Source organism: Palaemon carinicauda, chromosome 44 (genome assembly GCF_036898095.1).
Source record: "Palaemon carinicauda isolate YSFRI2023 chromosome 44, ASM3689809v2, whole genome shotgun sequence".
In the NCBI taxonomy this organism is placed as follows: domain Eukaryota; kingdom Metazoa; phylum Arthropoda; class Malacostraca; order Decapoda; family Palaemonidae; genus Palaemon; species Palaemon carinicauda.
Window position 1 is genome coordinate 43,147,574 of NC_090768.1, and position 23,839 is coordinate 43,171,412.

Consider the following 23,839-nt stretch of genomic DNA (forward strand, 5'->3'; position numbering starts at 1 on the left):
TCTCTAGCCTACGTGAATATTTCAGGAATTCGAGAAAATCGAATTCCGAAAGCCCAACGCATTCCTCACATCGATCTTCCAATTGACAGGTTTTACCCCGACAATTGGAACAAACGGTGTGCGGATCGATAGAGGCCTTCGGAAGACGCCTTGAACAGTCCCTAGCACTACACTTTCTGTATTTAGGGACTTGAGAAGGGTCAGCCATCTTGAATTAGTCAAAGGGGAATTCAAAATCTATCCAAGTCGTCAACAAATAATCCAAAATTAAATAAAAGAATGCAAGGAAGTATTGAAGATAACCTCTGCAAAGCGAAAACTAATAACTAGAAATGTGTACTTCACCAAAATCTGTGAAAACCAATCCAGTAAGCAACAGCGAATTTAGTAGGTCTTGCCGGTGGCACGACAGAGAGAAAATTGATTCTGTGTTTACATGGAGTACTTGAGTACCTGCTCGACAGATGGCGCTGTTGATGTACACCCCCTACCTGTATAGCGATCGCTGGCGTATTTTGACCGTAGGTTTTTCTGTCGGGCAGCAGAGCTGACAGCTTATATGATCACCGGCTAAGTTTAATATTGAAAAATGTTAATACTCATCAACCAATAATCTGACTGGCAATTAAATCCAGGATTTTATAAAAGATTTTAATAAAAAAAAAAATAACATGGACCATTGCGTACAATAATAGCCATTAGACACCAAGGAATCTGAATTAAAGTCATGACCATAATTGAGAAACAAAAGTTTCAGAACTGTAAACATGTAGCCTAGATAGTAATAATAGTAAACTGTACTGTATTAATATTTGTGAGATTCACATGGGAAACGTCCATGTGGAGGGTACTAACAAGGGCTCTCTTCCACTCATGGAATATTACAGTTTCAGCTACATTAAGCAGATCATCATACAAAATTACATACATACATACATATACCAAAGGCACTTCCCCCAATTTTGGGGGGTAGCCGACAACAACAAGAAACAAAACAAAAAAGGGGACCTCTACTCTCTACGTTCCTCCAACCTAACCAGGGACTCAGCCGAGTTCAGCTGGTACTGCTAGGGTGCCACAGCCCAACCTCCCACATTTCCACCACAGATGAAGCTTCATACTGCTGAGTCCCCTACTGCTGCTACCTCCGCGGTCATCTAAGGCACTGGAGGAAGCAGCAGGGCCTACCGGAACTGCGTCACAATCGCTCGCCATTCATTCCTATTTCTAGCACGCTCTCTTGCCTCTCTCACATCTATCCTCCTATCACCCAGAGCTTTCTTCACACCATCCATCCACCCAAACCTTGGCCTTCCTCTTGTACTTCTCCCATCAACTCTTGCATTCATCACCTTCTTTAGCAGACAGCCATTTTCCATTCTCTCAACATGGCCAAACCACCTCAACACATTCATATCCACTCTAGCCGCTAACTCATTTCTTACACCCGTTCTCACCCTCACCACTTCGTTCCTAACCCTATCTACTCGAGATACACCAGCCATACTCCTCAGACACTTCATCTCAAACACATTCAATTTCTGTCTCTCCATCACTTTCATTCCCCACAACTCCGATCCATACATCACAGTTGGTACAATCACTTTCTCATATAGAACTCTCTTTACATTCATGCCCAACCCTCTATTTTTTACTACTCCCTTAACTGCCCCCAACACTTTGCAACCTTCATTCACTCTCTGACGTACATCTGCTTCCACTCCACCATTTGCTGCAACAACAGACCCCAAGTACTTAAACTGATCCACCTCCTCAAGTAACTCTCCATTCAACATGACATTTAACCTTGCACCACCTTCCCTTCTCGTACATCTCATAACCTTACTCTTACCCACATTAACTCTCAACTTCCTTCTCTCACACACCCTTCCAAATTCTGTCACTAGTCGGTCAAGCTTCTCTTCTGTGTCTGCTACCAGTACAGTATCATCCGGAAACAACAACTGATTTACCTCCCATTCATGATCATTCTCGCCTACCAGTTTTAATCCTCGTCCAAGCACTCGAGCATTCACCTCTCTCACCACTCCATCAACATACAAGTTAAACAACCACGGCGACATCACACATCCCTGTCTCAGCCCCACTCTCACCGGAAACCAATCGCTCACTTCATTTCCTATTCTAACACATGCTTTACTACTTTTGTAGAAACTTTTCACTGCTTGCAACAACCTTCCACCAACTCCATATAACCTCATCACATTCCACATTGCTTCCCTATCAACTCTATCATATGCTTTCTCCAGATCCATAAACGCAACATACACCTCCTTACCTTTTGCTAAATATTTCTCGCATATCTGCCTAACTGTAAAAATCTGATTCATACAACCCCTACCTCTTCTAAAACCACCCTGTACTTCCAAGATTGCATTCTCTGTTTTATCCTTAATCCTATTAATCAGTACTCTACCATACACTTTTCCAACTACACTCAACAAACTAATACCTCTTGAATTACAACACTCATGCACATCTCCCTTACCCTTATATAGTGGTACAGTACATACAAAATTGCTAGCATAAAATAGGAAAGTTATAAGTATAAATTATATAACTTACCTTTCCTTTTGTGGCTTCAGGAAAAACTCAAAAGACTGCGGGACAGATATGGATATCATATTTTGATTATTGACATAGGTGTACATTGGAATTTCTTTTTTGTTGAACTTCATTCTGTTGTTAAACTTCTGCATTTTGGAATCTTGTTTCTTTAGCAGCCGGTCAACCGTCTTTTTCTGTGGGGAGGTATAAAAGAACAAAATATTACTTCATTGTTGAAAGTTGACAAGCAGACCATTTAAAATTCATTGAAATATTTCATATCATTAGCACGAAGCCACCAAGTCATATTTCGTATGGTCTCATAGGGCTTACTAAAGCCTTAGTTCCAAGAAGTAAACATTGGAATAAAGTTTCTGCTTCAAATCAACATTGATAACATTGGAGAAAGATGCATGAAATTACTAAAGTTCTTCCCCTTGTTAAGAAAACAAGTGTTATTTCAACACAAACTCCCGAGTCTACCATCAAGCAAGAGAACTCTATCCCCAGACAGTGAAAGACCATGGTACAGAGGCTATGGTACTATCCTAGACCAGAGAACAATGGTTCTTTTTGGAGTATCCTTCTCCTAGAAGAGATGCTTACCATAGTTAAAGAGTCTCTTCTACCCTTACCAACAATTACATTGCAGTAGTTAATCCCTTGAGCGGGGAAGAACTGTTTGGTAATCTAATTGTTGTCAGGTATATGAGGACAGAGGAGAATATCTAAAGAATAGGCTAGACTATTCTGTGTATGTATAGACAAAAGGAAAATGAGCCGTAACCAAAGAGAAGGATCCAATGTAGTATTGTCTGGTCAGTGAATGGATTCAATAACTCTCTAGGGGTAGTATCTCAATGGGTGCCTGAAGGTTACTGCTAACAACAGATAGATAACCATAAAGTAATGGGTTTGTATTTGAAAATATTAATGGAATAAGAACGAAGTAAATGTGCAAGATGCACGAGTTAACTGAATTCCTAGTGGCTACATAGTTATATAATAAGTAATATTGATCGAGAAAAATATAAGTGGTAAGGAATAAAGTAACTGATCTCTTGATTAGTAACCAACATTGATTTCCCATACTAGTTTCAATATATAGATTAGGTTTGCATCGAAAAGCAATTATGCAAGAACACTTATAGAGCAATGTTATTCATAAAAAATTTCACCCCTCCTTTGAACAGCTTCATTCAGCATCTCCATAACATACCTTGTCTTCCTCTCTTTTCTCTTGCGCCTGCTCTCTTCTCTTCTGTGTCTTGATGGCTTTTTTTGCAAGCATTTCTTCAGTAACTATTTTCTCCTTAAAGCCTGGGGAAAAATAAGAAAACTTATGACATGAACAGTTAGTTACTCAATTAAAAAAAAAAAAATTGCTGACAGTTTACATTTCTTTTATATTATAATTATATAATTATAAATCTACCACCAGGATTCACAAACCATTTTAGAGTACTGTACAGTACTGTACTTGAATAGTTTTCAATTGTATTGGTTCTTTAGACAATGCAAATGAGAATGAATTACTTTCATATTTTACTATCAAAACTTAAAACCAACTACTGTACGTGTCTGGAAATTACTCAAGTAATTTTTCATAGATTAAAATATGAAAAGCCTTCCGTTTTCTCTTCAATATATTTATAATAATAAGTGAATTCTTAAATTACCAGATGGTAATGACAGCAACGGTTCAGCAGGAATAATAGGAAATGTGTCGTCAGGACCATCTCGTTTTTCAAACATAGCTCTCTGTCTAGCTGTCATGAGTCTTGGATTTTTCATGCGTTTCAGCTCGTCATCAACCTGAAAATAATAATAGGTATTATGCAAGTATGAATGTATAAAAACTCATTGACGCACTATATGAGAAACTTCAATAAATGAATTAAAAGCATTTTGAGTATTTGCTGCATTTGGTTTGAGGAAATCTAGAAAGATCATTGGAACCATTATTTTAAAAAGTAGATTAATGGATACAGCAACAACAAGAATAACAAATGCAGTCATTTCTAGTTCACTGCAGGACAAAGGCCTGAGACAGGTCCTTATTCAAGTTTGGAGTTTGGCCAGTATTCATCACCATGCTGGCCAGCATTATTCACCAAAACAGAGCATCGAAAAAACTGACAGTTTTCAATATTAAACTTACCCGATAATCATGTAGCTGTCAACTCCGTTGCCCGACAGAATTCTATGGAGGGATACGCCAGCTATCACAATACTAGAAGGGGGTGTATTTACCAGCGTCACCTGTGGCCAGGTACTCAAGTACTTCTTGTTGACACCTCCTCAATTATTCCTCTGTCGTGCTTCCGGCAAGACGTTCTGGGATACGCTTATGTTCTTGGAGTATTTTCACGACTTTGGTGAAGTATTTCTCTTTGATTTCGGCTGTCGCTTTACTGGAAACTTCTATATTAGCTTAGTTAGCTTTTGGAATTATTTTGATTAATTATGGTGACGAAGAGAGTATGTACTCTCGTTCACCTTTCAATGGCCGACCCTTCCCTTAGACGGAAGTGTTGGTGTCTAAGAGAGTATAGACTCTCTTTCTTAATTTTGCTTAACAAAAGTTATAGATTTATTTTATATCTCTCCGCCTCTTATAGGCCTCTTCGATTAACTTCCTTTTATTATAAACTTATTAAAATTAATTTTTATATTTGTTTATATTCGACCTTCCTAATAGTAGGCGGTCTTTTCTTGGTACCGAAGTTAATTAACATTGAGCCCGTCATTTCGGTTTTACCTGTTAACATATTATGCTATTTCCGCCACAGAGTTTGAAAGAATTTCTTTGATAGTCTCGTACTTTTTCAAAGTTGAACTAACGTTTTGTTTTGTCTCTGCAGTTGTTGACGTTCAGAACGTTCAACTTGCACTCTATCGTTACGATAGAGAAAGAATGTTCACGGTTTCACGTTGCAGTAAGAGTAACCGTGTCTAGCGTTTTGTTCATTCTTTCTTAACTTAATGGTTTTGATCCTAATAAAGGAACTTTTCATTTTGGGAAATATTTCAGTTTTTTCCTTTAACAATAATATGTTTTAACGATATATATGATTGGGCTCTTCTCTCAGGTTCTAAGTCAAGAGAGAGAGAGAGAGAGAGAGAGATAGAGACGGAGGGAGAAAAATAGGATAAACGTTTCATTCAAGCCTGCCAGGCGTACGAGTAACGTCGTTATCGTTTTTGCTCTTCTCCCTAGTCTCTTTAGGGGAAGAAACTAAACGTTTCTAGAGTGATCTAGTGTTTAGTCTCTTTCCAGCCACTGAATTATCTTTCATTAGATTTTTCTGTTACATTGTAATTCTGTTTTCGCAATTACTAACTTTTGAGAAAGGATAGAATTGCGTGTTTCAGGTACAAACCACTTAAAGTTTCGAGTTCAGTAAATTAAGTGCAAACAGAAATCAAAGTGATAAGTGATTAGCGCAAAGTATGTCAGTGTTGTGCGTGAGGGTACTTCTGTGCGCGCCAGTCGTCCTCCCAGTCCGGGACCTCTTGCAAGCTCCCAAGCCCAGGGGAGAAGCAATGTCGAAGGGCATAAGGGTTCAGCAGGCCTTGATCGGCGCACAGAAGTATCCTCGGTGGTTGTGGGCGTGTCTTACCGAGACCGTCACTCCCACCCGCAGACGATTGAGCCCTTATTTTGCTCGTCTGCAGAAGAGATTTAGGGGAGAAAATAAAGGCAGAGTAACGCTGGTCTCAGGTCTCAAGACCTCTTAAACGTAAAGTCCAGACCTATGCCAGACGTACGAAGTTACAGTTCAACAACCCGGATGCAGTCATTGGGTTAGCTCTGACTCTCCTCAGTCATCAGTTGAATGCACTCCGCCTAAGAGGAGTAAGGTTCTGCCGCAACAGATCTCTGCTGTTAAGGCTTTACCTCAGCAGACCTTAGTGTCTGCCGACCCCAAGTTGACTCTACTGCAGTCCATGCAGTCACAACTTTCGGTCTTGATGCGTGAGTGTCGGGCTGAGAGTGTTGCGCCTCCGCCTCCGCCTACACTCCCTCCGCCTACGCTCGCTCCGCCTGATCGCAGTACCACCTGCCAGGCGTACGATGTTGTGGACTCTACTACAGTCCATGCAAGCACAGCTTTCGGACTTGATGCGTGAGTGTCGGGCTGAGAGTGTTGCTCCTCCGCCTCCGCCTACACTCCCTCCGCCTACGCTCGCTCCGCCTGATCGCAGTACCACCTGCCAGGCGTACGATGTTGTGGACTCTACTACAGTCCATGCAAGCACAGCTTTCGGACTTGATGCGTGAGTGTCGGGCTGAGAGTGTTGCTCCTCCGCCTCCGCCTACACTCCCTCCGCCTACGCTCGCTCCGCCTGATCGCAGTACCACCTGCCAGGCGTACGATGTTGAGCCACGTGCTGAGTTTGCTGTTCCCAGTGGTGTTCAGCCTCCGCCTTCCTTAAGGCAACCTTTACAATGGGATCAGGAGGATTATACCTCTCTTCCTCCGCTTCCACTTGCTGCTCCACCAGTGATGCAACATTCGGTTGAGGTACAACAACCTCTCCCGTCCATGAGTCAGTCTCCTCAGCTCTCGCTGCAGCGAGCTCAACCCTCCACAAGGCAAGCACCACAACACCTTAGCCTTGCGCCTCAGGAGCCTCAGCTTGCGAGACATTTACCTTGTTCTGCGCAGCCTCTTCCTCATCGCGCTCCGCTCACACCACAGGAACTGGAACTTGCTACTCCGCTTCCGCCAACCGCTCAGCAAGCGCAACCCTTGGGTTCAACCACTCATGCTAGGAGTCAGCCTCCTCCACCCATGCGCCTTCCTTCTGCTTGTCTTTTATTCAGCCTTTGCAGACTGAGCCTCAGGTGTTCCCTCAACAGTCTTGAAGAGGAAACCACAACTATTGTTGTTCCAGCTCGTTCTGACTCTGCTGTTCAGATGGCAAAAATATGAATCATGAGTTATGAATGTAAGGTAAATATTATGTTGATATTAAAACCCCATGCAAGCATGCATAAAGCACTCTAGCGCTGGTCATGGAATTTCTGAGAAATGTTAAACGCCATGCACACGCTCTGCTTTCCTTACAGCAGGCTCTGCTTACAGCATGCTCTGCATACAACATGCTCTGCATACAGCATTCTCTGCATTCAGCATCATACTCTGCATACATCATGCTCTGCATACCTTACCGCATGCTTCTCAGTCACACATCTTTGGTTGTTGCCAACTCACTAGACTGTCAAGCAGTTTCATAACGTTGCCTTCTAGTCTGCTGCTTTTGCACCAGTGAACCCTCACTGAGAGAACTTAGCTTTTCTAGGATATGGTCCCTGTAGATGAGAAAGTTCTTTTCTCCCTCCTTCTGATATTCCCTTGAGGACTCTGTCATTTGGAGGGAGCCTTTAGCTGCATAACCTCTTATGGACTTTTATTTAAGCATAACATGCTTCCAGGGAAGGTAATGGTTCCACTTCAGTCGCTAATCCCGTCTGTTACCACACCTGCTCCCATAGACCTTGAGCTGTGTTGCATGACATGCAGTCCAAGCTTAGTCCTTGTTAGAGGATTTTTTGTTTACGGAGTCAATGTGTCACGGGGAAGACGTTCAACAACCAACAGAAGTGACTTGTTGTGACGCAGTGCGGCAACCTCAGCAACCCGATAAGGAGTTGTCTGTACGACCCAGACAGTCTAGACAGATTCGGGTTGTCACTGTACTTCCTCGCTTGCCCATGATTGACAGTTCACAGACTGTGCAGCAGTATCATGATCTTGTGTCCGGCTCCGTCAGACGACTGGCTTTTAAGAGCTCCCACAAGTCGTCGCTGTCTGGAGATTTTCAAATGGACTATGGATCTGACCAAGGAACTGGGCCTCCTGGTCAATTTTGAGGAGTCTCAGCTCGTTCCATCCCAGACCATTGTCTCCTTGGGTATGGATCTTCAGAGTCGAGCTTTTCGGACTTTTCCGTCGGCCCCAAGGATCTTCCAAGCCCTAGAATGCATCCAGAGCATGCTGAGAAGGAACCGATGCTCAGTCAGGTAGTGGATGAGTCTAACAGGGACACTTTCATCGCTGGCCCTGTTCATCGTGTTAGGGAGACTCCACCTCCCCCCCTTCAGTATCATCTAGCTGCTCACTGGATAAAGGACATGACGCTAGAGACGGTCTCAGTTCCTGTTTCCGAAGAGAGGAGGTCTTCTCTCGCGTGGTGTAAGAACAGCTTTCTTCTCAAGGAAGTCTACCTTTGGCTGTTCAGAAACACGACCGCCGTCTCCTCTCGGACGCATCAGACACGGGCTGGGGTGCGACTTTGGACGGACAAGAATGCTCGGGAACATGGAATCAGGAGCAAAGGACACTTCACATCATTTGCAAGAAGTTGTTGGCGGTTATTCTGGCCTTGATAAACTTCAAGTCCCTCCAGCTTAACAAAGTGGTGGAGGTGGACTCTGACAACACCACAGCCCTGGCTTACATCTTCAAGCAGGGAGGGACTCTTTCGTGGAAGTTGTTCTAGATCGCAAGGGACCTACTCATCTGGTCTTAAGATCGAAAGCTAACTGGTAACGAGGTTCATTCAGGGCGGTATGAATGTCATGGCAGATCACCTCAGACGGAAGGGTCAGGTCATCCCCACAGAGTGGACCCTTCTCAAGAATGTTTGCAACAGACTTTGGGCCCTGTGGGGTCAGCCAACCATAGATCTGTTCACTACCTCGATAACCTAGAGACTCCTGTTGTATTGTTCTCCGATTCCAGACCCAGCAGCGGTTCACGTGGATGCTTTTCTGCTGGATTGGTTCCATCTCGACCTGTATGCATTCCCGCCGTTCAAGATTGTCAACAGGGTACTTCAGAAGTTCTTCTCTCACAAAGGGACACGGCTGACGTTGGTTGGCTCCGCTCTGGTCCGCGAGAGAATGGTTCTTAGAGGTACTGCAATGGCTGGTCGACATTCCCAGGACTCTTCCTCTAGGAGTGAACCTTCTAAGTCTACCTCACGTAAAGAAGGTACACCCAATCCTCCACGCTCTTCGTCTGACTGCCTTCAGACTTTCGAAACACTCTCAAGAGCTAGGGGCTTTTCGAAGGAGGCAGCCAGAGCGATTGCCAAAGCAAGGAGAACATCCACTCTCAGAATCTATCAGTCTCAAGGGGAAGTCTTCCGTAGCTGGTACAAGACCAATGCAGTTTCCTCAACCAGTACCACTGTAACCCAGATTGCTGACTTCCTGTTATATCTAAGGAAAGTAAGATCCCTTTCAGCTCCTACGATCAAGGGTTACAGAAGTATGTTGGCAGCGGTTTTCCGCCACAGAGGCTTGGATCTTTCCACCAACAAAGATCTACAGGACCTCCCTAGGTCTTTTGAGACCTCAAAGGAACGTCGGTTGTCCACTCCAGGCTGGAATCTAGACGTGGTCCTAAGGTTCCTTATGTCATCAAGATTTGAACCTCTCCAATCAGCCTCTTTTTAGGACCTCACATTAAAAACTCTTTTCCTCGTGTGCTTGACAACAGCTAAAAGAGTAAGTGAGATCCACGCCTTCAGCAGGATCATTGTTTTCACATCTGAAACGGCTACATGTTCCTTGCAGCTCGGTTTTTGCTAAACGAGCTTCCTTCACGTCCTTGGCCTAAGTCGTTCGAGATCCCAAGCCTGTCCAACTTGGTGGGGAATGATCTGAAGAGAGTACTTTGCCCAGTTAGAGCTCTTAGGTACTATCTAAAAAGGTCTTAACCTTTACAAGGACAATCAGAAGCCTTATAGTGTGCTATCAAGAAACCTTCTTTTCCAAGTTCTAAGAACTCAGTTTCTTACTATTCAGGCTTCTGATTAGAGAAACACATTCTCATCTGAAGGAAGAAGACCTTGCTTTGCTGAAGGTAAGGACACATGAAGTGGGAGCTGTGGCTACTTCAGTGGCCTTCAAACAGAACCATTCTCTGCAGAGTGTTATGGATGCAACCTATTGGAGAAGCAAGTCAGTGTTCGCATCATTCTATCTCAAAGATGTCCAGTCTCTTTACGAGTACTGCTACACCCTGGGATCATTCGTAGCAACGAATGCAGTAGTAGGCGAGGGCTCAGCCACTACATTCCCATAATCCCATAACCTTTTAACCTTTCTCTTGAATACTTTTTATGGGTTGTACGGTCGGCTAAGAAGCCTTCCACATCCTTGTTGATTTGGCGGGTGGTCAATTCTTTCTTGAGAAGCGCCGAGGTTAAAGGTTGTGATGAGGTCCTTTAGTATGGGTTGCAGCCCTGTATACTTTAGCACCTTTGAGTTGATTCAGCCTCCCAAGAGGAACGCTGCGCTCAGTAAGGAAGACGATCTTATTAAAGGCAGAGTAACGGTTCAAGTCGACTTCCTTACCAGGTACTTATTATTTCATTGTTATTGTGGATAACTGATTATATGAAATACGGGATACTTAGCTATCCTTTAGTCTTGTACACTGGTTTTTCACCCACCCCCCTGGGTGTGAATCAGCTACATGATTATTGGGTAAGTTTAATATTGAAAAATGTTATTTTTAATAGTAAAATAAATTTTTGAATATACTTACCCGATAATCATGATTTAATCGACCCTCCCTTCCTCCCCATAGAGAACCAGTGGACCGAGGAATAATTGAGGAGGTGTCAACAAGAAGTACTTGAGTACCTGGCCACAGGTGGCGCTGGTAAATACACCCCCTTCTAGTATTGTGATAGCTGGCGTATCCCTCCATAGAATTCTGTCGGGCAACGGAGTTGACAGCTACATGATTATCGGGTAAGTATATTCAAAAATTTATTTTACTAATAAAAATAACATATTAATGTGTAAAACTTTTTTTCTTTACCTCTTCCAGTTTGCCAGATTCGATGGCATCCAGCCATCTTTCCTCTTCGCTGTCTGTATCATCATCTCCTTTACCTTCCTTCTTCTTACCGCTCTTTTTACTACCGGATGATTTGCTTTTCTCTGGTTTTGTCTTTGATGACTTTGGAGTGCCTCTGCAAATGCAAATAAAGTCAAAATTAATTCAAGAATAACACTGCCCTTCTTTCATAAACTTTTATAAGTTAAAATGATACCAAATGTTGTGAGAGTACGGGTATGGTTGATTAATTTCCATTATACAGCGCTGAATGGCCTTTGATGCCCCAGTGCTTAGCTTAAGGCTTAAATTTTATATTCAATTCAATTCTTTCATAAACTAAAAAATACAATCTGCACTGACATGTACCTTACAAAATAATGCCCTAAATCTTGAAAACCGCCAATTCTACTGCATAGTACTTTTTTATTCTATAAACTGTAAACCCACATTTTTTATTATGTCTCACAATTAAAACAAACCAGTTTCAACACTAACATATACTGTAATAAATAATCCATAAACATAAATCAAAGTATATGTGATATCTGAAGGCTAATACCCCTCTTTAGGATCATAATATGAAACCCATTAAGGCAAATATTACTTAAAAATAAATAATTTCTACGGAAAATTATACACACAATTTTGAATAGATGAATGTACTGTATACAGTAAAACTACACCAGATAGCAGAGAGGTTGGTTCCTTTCTAGGACACTGAGCATGACTTCACTCAGCAGACGGCTTTCATCTACCGTGTTTGATGGCATAGGTTCTAGAGATGAACTTTGCATAATACAAAGGGTGACAATAAAAATTGTTCTTAAAAGCAAATGTTACTATTAATGAAACTAATTTTTTCTATGCTCATGGAACTGATAGTAAAATGAAGTTCACAAACATGTACATAAAAAGAAGAAAATGAGCTTTTCTAAGGAAAGTGACTTGAAGAACCTAATGAAAAATCGAAAATACATGCTCAGTATATAAACATCACTTCCACTTGAAATCAGGATAAACATTTGACATTAACATACATTGAATTCAACCCTAATGAAAACACAAAGCTAAGATTGGGTGTTGAAAAAGCAGAAAAAAAAAACAATTACTGACATCGGTAGAAAATTTACAGTGCATTACTAAATTACTCAAAACAAGAAAAATAAGTCAATGTACATGTAATAAAGAAGAGCAGACAGTTTCAGTCATATGTTTATATTGTTTATTTGATTTGTTATGCACTCACAAAACTTGATCTTATTCTCTTTAAATATTAAGAGTTCTTCCATATATTCTCAACTCCAGTGGCTTTCCAATGAGATTATGTCGCCAAGTGCCAGAATTAAACACTTTCTATGCTAGCAATTAGTAAATTGGCTAAGACATCAGCCATCTATTGAGATACAATCACTAGATATAGAATATTTCAAGGACTAATCACACAGTTGAATCTCTCTCTCTTGGTATAGCCTTTTCATTTGTTTATACTACTCCAAATAGTCTGGCCTCTTTCAACACATCTTCTTTCCTCGTATATCTCACAACACTAAATGTACTAAGTATTTAATTTTCATATTATTATTATTAAATGCTAAGCTACAACCCTAGTAGGAAAAGCTGGATGCTATAAGCCCAGGGGCCCCAACAGGGAAAATAGCCCCAGTGAGGAAAGGAAATAAGGAAAAATAAAATATTTTAAGAAAAGTAACATCAAAATAAATATTTCCTATATAAACTATAAAAACTTAACAAAACAAGAGGAAGAGAAACTAGATAGAACAGTGTGCCTGAGTGTACCCTCAAGCAAGAGAACTCTAACCCAAGACAGTGGAAGACCATGGTACAGAGGCTATGGCACTACCCAAGACTAGAGAATAATGGTTTGATTTTGGAGTGTCCTACTAGAAGAGCTGCTTACCATAGCTAAAGAGTCTCTTCTACCCTTACCAAGAGGAAAGTAGCCACTGAACAATTAAAGTGCAGTAGTTAACCCCTTAGGTGAAGAAGAATTATTTGGCAATCTCAGTGTTGTCAGGTGTATGAGGACAGAGGAGAATCTGTGTAGGCAAAGGGAAACAACCGTAACTAGAGAGAAGGGTCCTATGTGGTACTGTCTGGCCAGTCAAAGGACCCCATAACTCTAGCAGTAGTATCTCAATGGACAGCTGGTGCCCTGGCCAACCTACTACCTATAAAGTGAGTAGCTAATGTAATTGTTCTGTGGCTAAGTCAATGTACAGTAGTAGGGTTGGCCAATGCACCAGCTATAGTTATTGGGTCCTTTGGCCAGATACATTGAATCCCTCTCTGTTTACGGCTCATTTTTCCTTTGCCTGCACATACACAGAATAGTCTGGTCTATTCTTTACACATTCTCCTCTTTCCTCATAGGCCTGACAACACTTAAAAAACGAAAAATTCTTCTTCACTCCAGGGGTTAACTACAGTACAGTACTGTAATTGATCAGTAGCTACTTTTCTCTTGATAAGGGTAGAAGACACTTCAGCTATGGTAAGCAGCTTTTCTAGGATGAAACTCCAAAATCAAACCATTGTTCTTTAGTCTTGGGTAGTTCTGTAAGCCTCTGTACCAAGATCTTTCACTGTCTGGTTAGAGTTCTCTTCATTGAAGGTACACTCAGGCATTATTCTATTTGTTTCCTTATTTCTTTTCCTCACTAGGCTATTTTCCCTGTTGGAGCCCTTGGGCTTATAGCATTCTTCTTTTCCAACTAGGGTTGTAGCTTTGCAAATAATAATAATACTCACTAACCACATGGTTAGGGCAGAAGAGACCTTAGCTATGCAAACAGACTTCAGCTATGGTAAGCAGCTCTTTGAGGAGGACACTCCAAAATTAAACCATTGTTCTTTAGTCTTGGGTAGTTCTGTAGCCTATGTACCATGGTCTTTCACTGTCTGGTTCGAGTTCTCTTCCTTGAGGGTACACTCAGGCATTATTCTATTTGTTTCCTTATTTCCTTTCCTCACTGGGCTATTTCTCCCTGTTGGAGCCCTTGGGCTTATAGCATTCTTCTTTTCCAACTAGGGTTGTAGCTTTGCAAATAATAATAATACTCACTAACTACATGGTTAAGGCAGAAGAGACCTTAGCTATGCAAAAAGACTTCAGCTAGGGTAAGCAGCTCTTCGAGGAGGACACTCCCAAATTAAACCATTGTTCTTTGGTCTGGGGTAGTTCTGTAGCCTCTGTACCAGGGTCTTTCACTGTCTGGTTCGAGCTCTCTTCCTTGAGGGCATACTGAGGCATTATTCTATATGTTTCCTTATTTCCTTTCCCAACTGGGCTATTTTCCCTGTTGGAGCCCTTGGGCTTATAGCATTCTTCTTTTCCAACTAGGGCTGTAGCTAAACAAATAATATTAATAATAGTAACTATCCACATGGTTAGGGCAGAAGAGACCTTAGCTATGTAAGCATGTCTTCTAGAACAAGACCACTCCAAATTTAACCCCTGTTCTCTAGTCTTAGAGAGTATCATAGACTGCACCCTAGCCTTCCTTTATAAAGTACAGGTATCAGGTAAGAGTTCTCTTGCTTGAAGGTACACTCAAAAAATACTTTTTTTCTATCAATTTACACTTCCTTTCCTCTTCCCATATGGATTAATTAAAGGGCCAAGGATGCCTGGTGGATAACAAGAGGTTTTGTTTTCCTTATATTTTCAAAACCATCGCTGCTATCCTTTCTTCACTCAAAAATTAATAGACTGTCACTATCTTTTCTTTAACTATAATATTTGTATAAATATAAATACCTGAATCTTTCAGAAAAACAATGGTTCCAGCCCTAAATAATAAGTGGCAAAAAAAAAAATTAAAGATAAAACGGGACAAGGTTACTTACGGTTTCTCAGGAGAAGATTCTGGTATTTTAATCTTCAGTTTCAAGCTCTGATTAGGTGAATCATCAATTTCATCTACAACAGAGATATCTACATCTTCTAAATCTTCAACATTTATGATCTTCTCTACTTCCTCTTTCTTGGAGGACTTCTTGTGCTTGTGTTTCTTTGGCTTTTTCACTACGTTCATAACTAATGCTGAAACAAAATAAAAAAAATCAGTAAACAGAATTAAATGACATGGGAACTTTTCAGAAATTATATCTTTTAAGAAAATCCTGCCCCACTTAATCTAAATAAAGTACAGTAAGTGTCTGTAGTTACTCTGTGTAACACATAATACACATCATTATTTTAGACTTTGTTTCATATGAATTTTATATAAAAAAACAAATGTAAACTGATCAACTTCTGAATACTCTCTTGGATATGCATCAACACAATTTGTCATTTGTACCAGTAGTTTTTATCTTTATTCTATTCTATCTCACTTTATTACCCATGCATTCTCTTCTTTTAGATTCCATCCATCATTCTTGTTAGCTAATATTTGGATACATTATAAAGACTAAACTAGTCAAAGAAGTTAGATGTGATTTTCACAGCTACAGTAAGACATCAGAAACACTATACGTTACTATAAAAGTTAGGAGTTCTAAATCGGCACTGATTGCCAAGAGTGAAGCCAAATCTAAAATAAATTACTCTACATACTGTACTGAGCTAACAATATATCACTTAACTCTTGCAAGGACAATATTGGCACGATCAAAATGGTTTTTCAACTTTTACATAAAGTACAGTACTGTACTCTGAAATCAATATATCCTAACCTAACATAGTTCACTGTAACCTTCATAGGGACTATGACAGAGAATGGATAGTGGACTAAGTCCCCAGTTCCCCTAACCAATCAATCCTCATCTTAGCATCATAGATCTCTAGTTATGTTATCTTTGATAGTATCAAATCATCTCCGGCTTTTGAATAGTAAGTACTGGCTGCTTTACAATATCCAAGCCCTAATTCCTTCACATAATTTCAAATTAAGGCCAGAAAGACCAGGCAGATTCCATATCTCATTCTAATGTTAAGCATAATGTATCTATCTTCAGTCTAAGCCAACCCTTATTTTCTTTTTTTCTTTTCCAGATGGTGGTAAGATTATTTTTCCATATGTGGAACAGCAATTCAGAAATTACGGTATGATGGATTCATGAAGAAATTAACCCTTCTGCTCATTCTTAAATTAACCCTTCAGCTCATTCTTAAATTGGTGAGTTTATTTTTTCCATAACTTTATTTATTTTATTACATGATGTAATTAATAGTATATGAGTTAATAATTTAAGGGCTTTTGTTCTTGGCCAAGCAAACTACAATTGTGTGAACTTATTAATGATAGCCGTAGTTATATAAAGTACAGTACTGATATTAGCACCGAGAAAATGCGTGTAGGAGATGTAATGCCCACTGTACAAGGAAATATATTCAAGGTGGAATAATTCTATTACTGACAAACTTTGGTTAATATACTGTGCTGTGTGATGCAAAATGGCATTTGCTTGATTAGTAATGCATTTATGATTTACAGTTCTAAACAGTAATATTGGCCCAATTCTCATCCAATATTTCTACCATTACAGATTAGTTTATCTAATTAAATTCAACTATTTGCAGTAACCCCTTTCTTCCAAATTTTATTAACCATCACAAAGATAAATACTGTAATTGTACCTGTATTTCCTTTATTTTCATCTCCAATACTGTAGGTTTTCTCACACTGAAATACAGTAGTACCTGTCATTCATGTATTTTATCATTTCTTAGCCAATCACATTCAGTTCCTTATACACACTTTTGTTCAGAGAATATTGGTACCTAGCACAGTAAGGGCTCTCTAAGTCAGACTAAAGGGGCTCTTGCCAATCAAACATCCAGCAGTTTTACACTGGCAATTACAATATTCCGTCGCCATAATGTGGCTCATGTTTCGTGGCCTCAGTGCATTGGGGTTTTTAAAAATATGTTTTAATCTCGTGTATTTTTTGCCAAATTGCGCAAACACGTGAGATACAAAAAAGTGTAAATTCCTAAAGAAATAGCAAGTCGTGACATACCACTTTGTCTGTACTCACATGAGATATTACAAGGCAAGTTATTAATTGACAGGCAGGAGTCAACCAATGAGAGCATGAAGATTGGCCATAGAGTACAGCTAACTGTATCACGCCTTGCAGCTTCTCCCAAATGTGCATTGATTTTGTTTAAGTCTCATTATAGTAACGTGTTCCCGCGTTTAGTGAAGTTTTAGTGTTTTCTTGTATTTTTTTTCAAATCCTTATGATGATGCCCAAACACCTTACTCCTTTTCAGGACTGGTAGTGAGCCAAAGCAGCAAAGGAAGATGCTGACCATAGTTGAGAAGATGAAACTTCTCAATATGTTGAAAGAAGGCAGAAGTTTTGCGGCAGTTCAACGTCATTACAACATCGAGTCAACCGTTCGCTACATTAAGAGAGATGAGAAGAATATCATAGTCATCATTCAAGCCTGGCTGCAATATCTTCGACGGTGAGTAGAACCTCTCACTCACACACACACACACACACCCACAGAGAAAGAGAGAGAGAGAGAGAGAGAGAGAGAGAGAGAGAGAGAGAGGAGAGAGAGAGAGAGAGAGAGAGAGAGAGAGAGAGAGAGAGAGAGAGTGTAAAATTAAAACTCTTTTATGATTAAATAACTTATAATAATTTTTAATGCAACTGCTTCTATACTTTTTACTGTATGTACTGTTCACAAAAAGTTTTCGTAAATATCAAAGTGTTTTCTATACAGTGAACCCTCGCTACTTCGCGGTTCGACCATCGCGGATTCACCACTTCGCGGATTTTTTTCATAACCCATGTCTATACATATATTGCGGATTTTCCGGAAATATCGAAAATACCGCGATGTGACCGATGGTGCGAGATTGGAGAAAGTAAGGAAAATTAAATCATGATTGATTTTCAATATAAATGAAACTTTGAGGAGCAACAAAGATATCATTTGTTAGAGAGATAGAGAGAGGTAAGGAATGGGAGGTAGTGAAAAGTAGCCCACAGAGAGAGAGAGAGAGAGAGAGAGAGAGAGAGAGAGAGAGAGAGAGAGAGAGAGAGAGAGAGAGAGAGAGAGAGAGAGGTTTAAATGTAATAAACAAAAAAATTTGATAGGTTATAACACATTGTGCTTATGTAATATCAACTGTATACTGTAGACGGTTTGAATAAGTTAAGAAATGGTATAAATGATACTTTGTTAGTGTATTCGTACACACTCAAGAGCGGCAGCTAGATGACAGCTGATCTAATCACAGCCAAAGTAAAAAAAAAAAGTCAACAATACTCGATTTTTAAAACACACCCGAAATTTAAAAACAAAAGTACACGCTTTCTTAATGTGCAATTAACTATTTAAAGAGTGGCAATTTTCTAGAATAAAATTATATTTCCCAAAAAATAGTGGTTTGCTGATGAAATCGGATGCCCTATTTTTGGCTATGATTGAAATGGATGTAGACTCGGCCTAATTATTTCATTTCGTATTTAATTGACATTAAGAAAACTAATTTTAGTTTCTTCATCTAAATGTAAGTATTGTATAACACGAGAGAGAGAGAGAGAGAGAGAGAGAGAGAGAGAGAGAGAGAGAGAGAGAGAGAGAGAGAGAGAGAGAGAGAATGAATCAGCTGTTGTAATCAAATGGCGTGTTTTTGTTTCGTGAGAATTTCATCGCCACGACTTTAACAACAACATACTGTACTGAACTTTACAGTATTATACAGACTACTGTACTGTAATATGATAAAGTAAAATATTTGTAATCTATTTTATATGAAATGGGGCTATTTTTGTTTTGTTTAAAATTTACATTTACGTATGTAAAACAATCTCTCTCTCTCTCTCTCTCTCTCTCTCTCTCTCTCTCTCTCTCTCTCTCTCTCTCTCTCTCGTAGATTGTTTTCCTGCTTTGCTACGTATGTATGATTTTATATAGATACGGTAAATAATATTTGTAATAACATATTTTATAAAAGCTTTTACTGTAATATCATTATTTATCACTTTCATCATGCGGGTTAAATTCCTTAGTTTGTTTACTGAGCGTACTTTATGACGCCGTCGTTTCAGGCGGCGTCATAAAGAAAAAAATTTCATTTGGAAGTCCTAAGAAAAATTAAGTAAAACATCAGGAATAACCAAATCAACATACTGTACTGAATAATCAATATAATTGATGCAAAAACTAACCTATAAACAGATGTGTAAATGCGTTTGTTTCTTCATTATGATCAGAGATGAACGTAAACAAAACATTGGTTGCCATTTTTTATCGTGCTTTTTGGCGTGTTTAGGAAACGCATGATATAAAGTCGCCTTTAATATTTGTGCCTGTTTTAGTTTAGGGTACTGTATTACATGCATTAAGTGTTCTGTACATTAAAGGGTAGTTTGTTAACAGTACTACGTACAAGGGAAGGTTTTAAAAGTCTGAATATACATGTTAAATAAATAGGTAAATATGGTGTTACTACTTCGCGGATTTTCACCTATCGCGGCCGCGTCTGGAACCTATCTACCGCGATAAACGAGGGTTCACTGTATAATATTATACTGTACAAGATTGCGGTCTAATATTAGTATGGGGGAGGTTTATAAAGGTTTAAAAAATACGTAAATAAGATAAACAGAACAATTTTTCAACTATCGGTGGTTTGGGGGGGAACCAATTATCAGCGATAGCTGAGGGAATACAGTACTGAATTCTTTCCCCAGAAAAAATTCTTACTTTTTCCATCAATGACTGTTCTATACTTCAATTGGGGGAAAGCAAACATTAGTGCTTTGCATCAACACTAATTGTTTGAAATACACGTATCAAAATTCAAGGTAAGCAGTCGGAAAAGTATACTATAGGCTATGATTCATGTATCTAGCTAGAAAATTAACCTACATATATTGAATTTAGCTGTAAAGGAATAGGATTCCAAGTATAAAAGCAACACCAACTGCTGGCTTTAAAAGTAAAAGAAGAATTAAATAATTCCTATCCCAAGATTACAAGCGGTTGAAATGACAGGTCAGGCCAATATGAAGAAACTATCTACCAAAATTTTGACCTAGTCATTTACTTTTGGGGTAGTATGTAGATTTTATCTTATTTCCACCCAATCAAAAAATTAATGCAGAATAAACATTGCTCAGCATATTTTTGAAACCTTTGAAAATTATCATACCTGACCAGTTATTCATGAATTGAATTTCATGAAGCTACTGCAATTTCTTCCAATAGAACATATATTGCAAATGAACATAGCCTAGGGTATATCGTGATTTGAAGGATGGGTCGTAGGCGTGGGGTAGCCCCCTCAGTAAATAAGGATGAAGCAATCTAAATAAGATTAAGTGAAGGTATGTTAGGCTAGAATATATCTCGCTGATTTTATTACAAAAAAAAAGAAAAAAGGAAGCAGTCAGCTGTACCGTAAAAATCAGGCTTGAAATTCCCCTTAATTATACTGTACCTTCAAGCAGTATTTGTCTACAATTCTATGTTTGCACCTACTTTTAAGACAAGTCATCAACATTATAATAAAACCAACTAAGCCAGTATTAGATCTTTACCTCTGTGCTGTTCATAGACACTACTAAGATGTTTGATAAATAAGAACACTGATGTAGATCAGTTAAAGTAAAAGAGGGACATGAGGATGAAGATTTTCCCAATGAGTAAGGACATGGCATCCTACGGTAGGTTAGGTTAGATGGGGGTAATATAGGGCTTTGGCATTATTTAATGTTGGTGCATGGGTAAAGATTTACAAATATACTTACCTCATCCAGGATTACCAAGGTTATGTCATATAGCCTTTTGTTAAAGGCTTGCCTGTTAGTATAAGAGGATACCAAGGCTAATGGGTAATGGAGCCTGGGAGGATAATATTAATTAGATGGGATCTTTAAAACCTGAAAGATATAGGTTTTTGAATGTTATCGTCACCAAAATGGTTTGAAGTCATTAAAAATATACTAGGAAAATCTCATTTTCTCTGAAAACCTTATTGGCAACTTACACAATATTTTGTAAGGACAAGGCGTCTTAGATTAGGTAAAATATGATTTTTCAGTTGTATCTTCTTGCGTATCAAAAATCTTTATAACTTGAAAAATACAGGTTTCCAACAGTTAATTTTTTGCATCAGATAGGATTGACCGTTCCATCGGAAGTGTGGTTAACATGAAAATCTTATATTTTTTTTTCATAGGTCTAAGAAGTAACCTAGAAGTAATTTTTTATATAATAATGTAATTAATTTCTTGTGAAAAATGACAAGGTCAATGTACTAGAATTGATGCTTGCATCATCTAAGTTGAATTTTGAATTATTGGTTTCTGAAGCAAACACAGGGTTAAGACTTTAATCTTAGGGTAAACTAAGGATACCCCATTCTAAGGGTTAGTCACAGGGGAGAGTTGCACCTCCAGAAGTAAGGATATAGGTTCCTAGGTTAGGTTGTGCTCTTGTTTGTTTCTCCTATAAAATAAGATTTTTCAGTCATAAGTTCTTGAACTTTTTTAAAATGGCTATACAGTAGTTTGAAAAACATGTATTTCCCCCAATTATTTTAATCAAAATAGTTCTAAGTACACCATAAACACTTCATATTTTCTTCATTAGTGTGCTACAGTTATTTACCAAAAATTATCCTCAGACAATAGCCAGTTCAAGGGGGTCTTATTAGGTTGTTTCAAGTTACCCAGTCCACAGAGTAGCTGAGGATAACGAGAGAATGGTGTTAAGGGAATTAACTCTTTCTGACATAAAGATTGATGTAATTATTTCTGGTTTTCAAAGAAATCTCAACTGGTCAGGTAAGGACATATCCAGAGGTTTTAGAACATGATGGACAGTTTATATTTTATACACGATAGCGATAGTTGAACATAGGAAAGATATACCGAACCACAGAGCTAAAAAAACATGGTGTATGTATGATAGCGGCCACATGCATGTATGATTACGGCAAACTTAGAATACGGCAGTGTAAGGGGGTCGCAGGGGGGGTTAGCCCCCGTTAGGTAAGTAAGGACACGGCTTGTAGGTTAGGGGGTAAAGTTGAGGTTAGTTGATATTCATTTTTAATCCACAAGGGAGGAGCTGGCCGCTAACATATAAAGGCTCCAAAAAAATCTGCCCAAACCACCCTAAAATTACATAAGGTAGTTGATTCAACAATTTTACTGGCTAAAATAACTTACCATGTTCTTGGTCTTGAGAATCCACAGGAAACGAGTGGCTTGCTTCACTGTGATCCCTATCACGATCCTTCTTTTTAACCATGTTAACTATTGATGTACTGAAATTAACGAGGACTCTATAATGAGACCAATTATACTGAAGACTCTTTCAAGAGTATCCTAATGTGGCTCAGTTGAACAAATTTGGTCCGCCAGTCTAACCCTGCTAGGTGCTTTCCGCGCGATTGTTTGTTTACATTCTAATTTTCTACTCGCTACGAATAGGACAGTATTTTGTATTGTCTCTCGTGGAAATATACAATCTGGGGTGAGGTTTCAATGTGTTTAACCAAATGCTTTATATATTTTATATATATATCCGGATAGAAGAATCCCTTTATATTTCTTGACACATTGAGAATGGTATAAACGAAAAAGGAGCCGTACAACATAGGTCCCAACGCTTCTCCCGTTATGACCTAAACTAAACCCAAAGTCCCTCACATTAATAGAATCCATCGAACAAAAATATGCATATTTAGTATTATGAGTAAACTTATTTACGTTATCTTTTATTAACTAAACGGTCCATTGCTATATTAAGTGAACAGATATGAGATGAATTATGCTTTGCATAACATTATTAATGTTTCTCAATGCCGTGTCATTTCTGTTTTATTTTCTTTCATATAGACATCCAATTGCAGAATTAACCTAGATGCATAGTGTATTATTTATTTATTATAGAATTATGCTAAACCTGTCAGAGAAAACGTGAAAGGTGCGGTTGAAAATCTGGTCTAATATAACGTGAGTTGACCAATAATTTGAAAGACAGCCTATTTGCTAGTAACCTGGTTTCACTTTGTCAAGGGCCTCCAACATCTGTCAAATACACACACAGACGGACTTAAAACATCATACATAACTGTCATGTCAATTGCCAAATTCACACTAATTAGACGGTTGAAAATTATTAAAAGCTTGACTTAAAGCCTTCATATTGTCTTTCCTTATAATATAAAGTATAGGCGTATTATAAATATCGGGAATGAATATTTGGAAGCTCTTATTGATCACAGAGGCTATTAAACCATTTTGTTTTTGTTTTTCATAAGAGTCATTATCAGCAAGAAGTCCGTGCAATGTATCGACATCTGTTGCTACTTCCCAGGTTTTATAGATACAATACTGTACTCGGTTTTTATCCCCCCTTATCCATTGATATTGGTTCTTTACCATTTTATTCTTGTACAAAC

At 39.0% G+C, this 23,839-nt stretch overlaps 1 protein-coding gene and 1 long non-coding RNA gene across 2 annotated transcripts in view; one reads left to right on the top strand and one right to left on the bottom strand.

The window, feature by feature from the left end:
- The window catches only part of LOC137634438 (uncharacterized), a 62,824-nt gene extending 44,954 nt beyond the window's left edge, over positions 1–17,870 (top strand). Inside the window, exons 2-3 of the long non-coding RNA XR_011042514.1 lie at positions 16,453–16,576; positions 17,677–17,870. This is a non-coding gene — a long non-coding RNA (uncharacterized lncRNA). The remainder of the gene's footprint in view (positions 1–16,452; positions 16,577–17,676) is intronic.
- The window catches only part of LOC137634437 (INO80 complex subunit B), a 29,036-nt gene extending 6,218 nt beyond the window's left edge, over positions 1–22,818 (bottom strand). The window contains exons 1-6 of the mRNA XM_068366835.1: positions 22,602–22,818; positions 15,303–15,498; positions 11,415–11,568; positions 4,248–4,383; positions 3,788–3,888; positions 2,587–2,762 (exon numbers count right to left, since the gene is read on the bottom strand). Of these exons, the coding sequence (XP_068222936.1) occupies positions 2,587–2,762; positions 3,788–3,888; positions 4,248–4,383; positions 11,415–11,568; positions 15,303–15,498; positions 22,602–22,683 (845 nt within the window). The 5' untranslated portion in view covers positions 22,684–22,818. The remainder of the gene's footprint in view (positions 1–2,586; positions 2,763–3,787; positions 3,889–4,247; positions 4,384–11,414; positions 11,569–15,302; positions 15,499–22,601) is intronic.
- Positions 22,819–23,839: the final 1,021 nt, after the last annotated feature.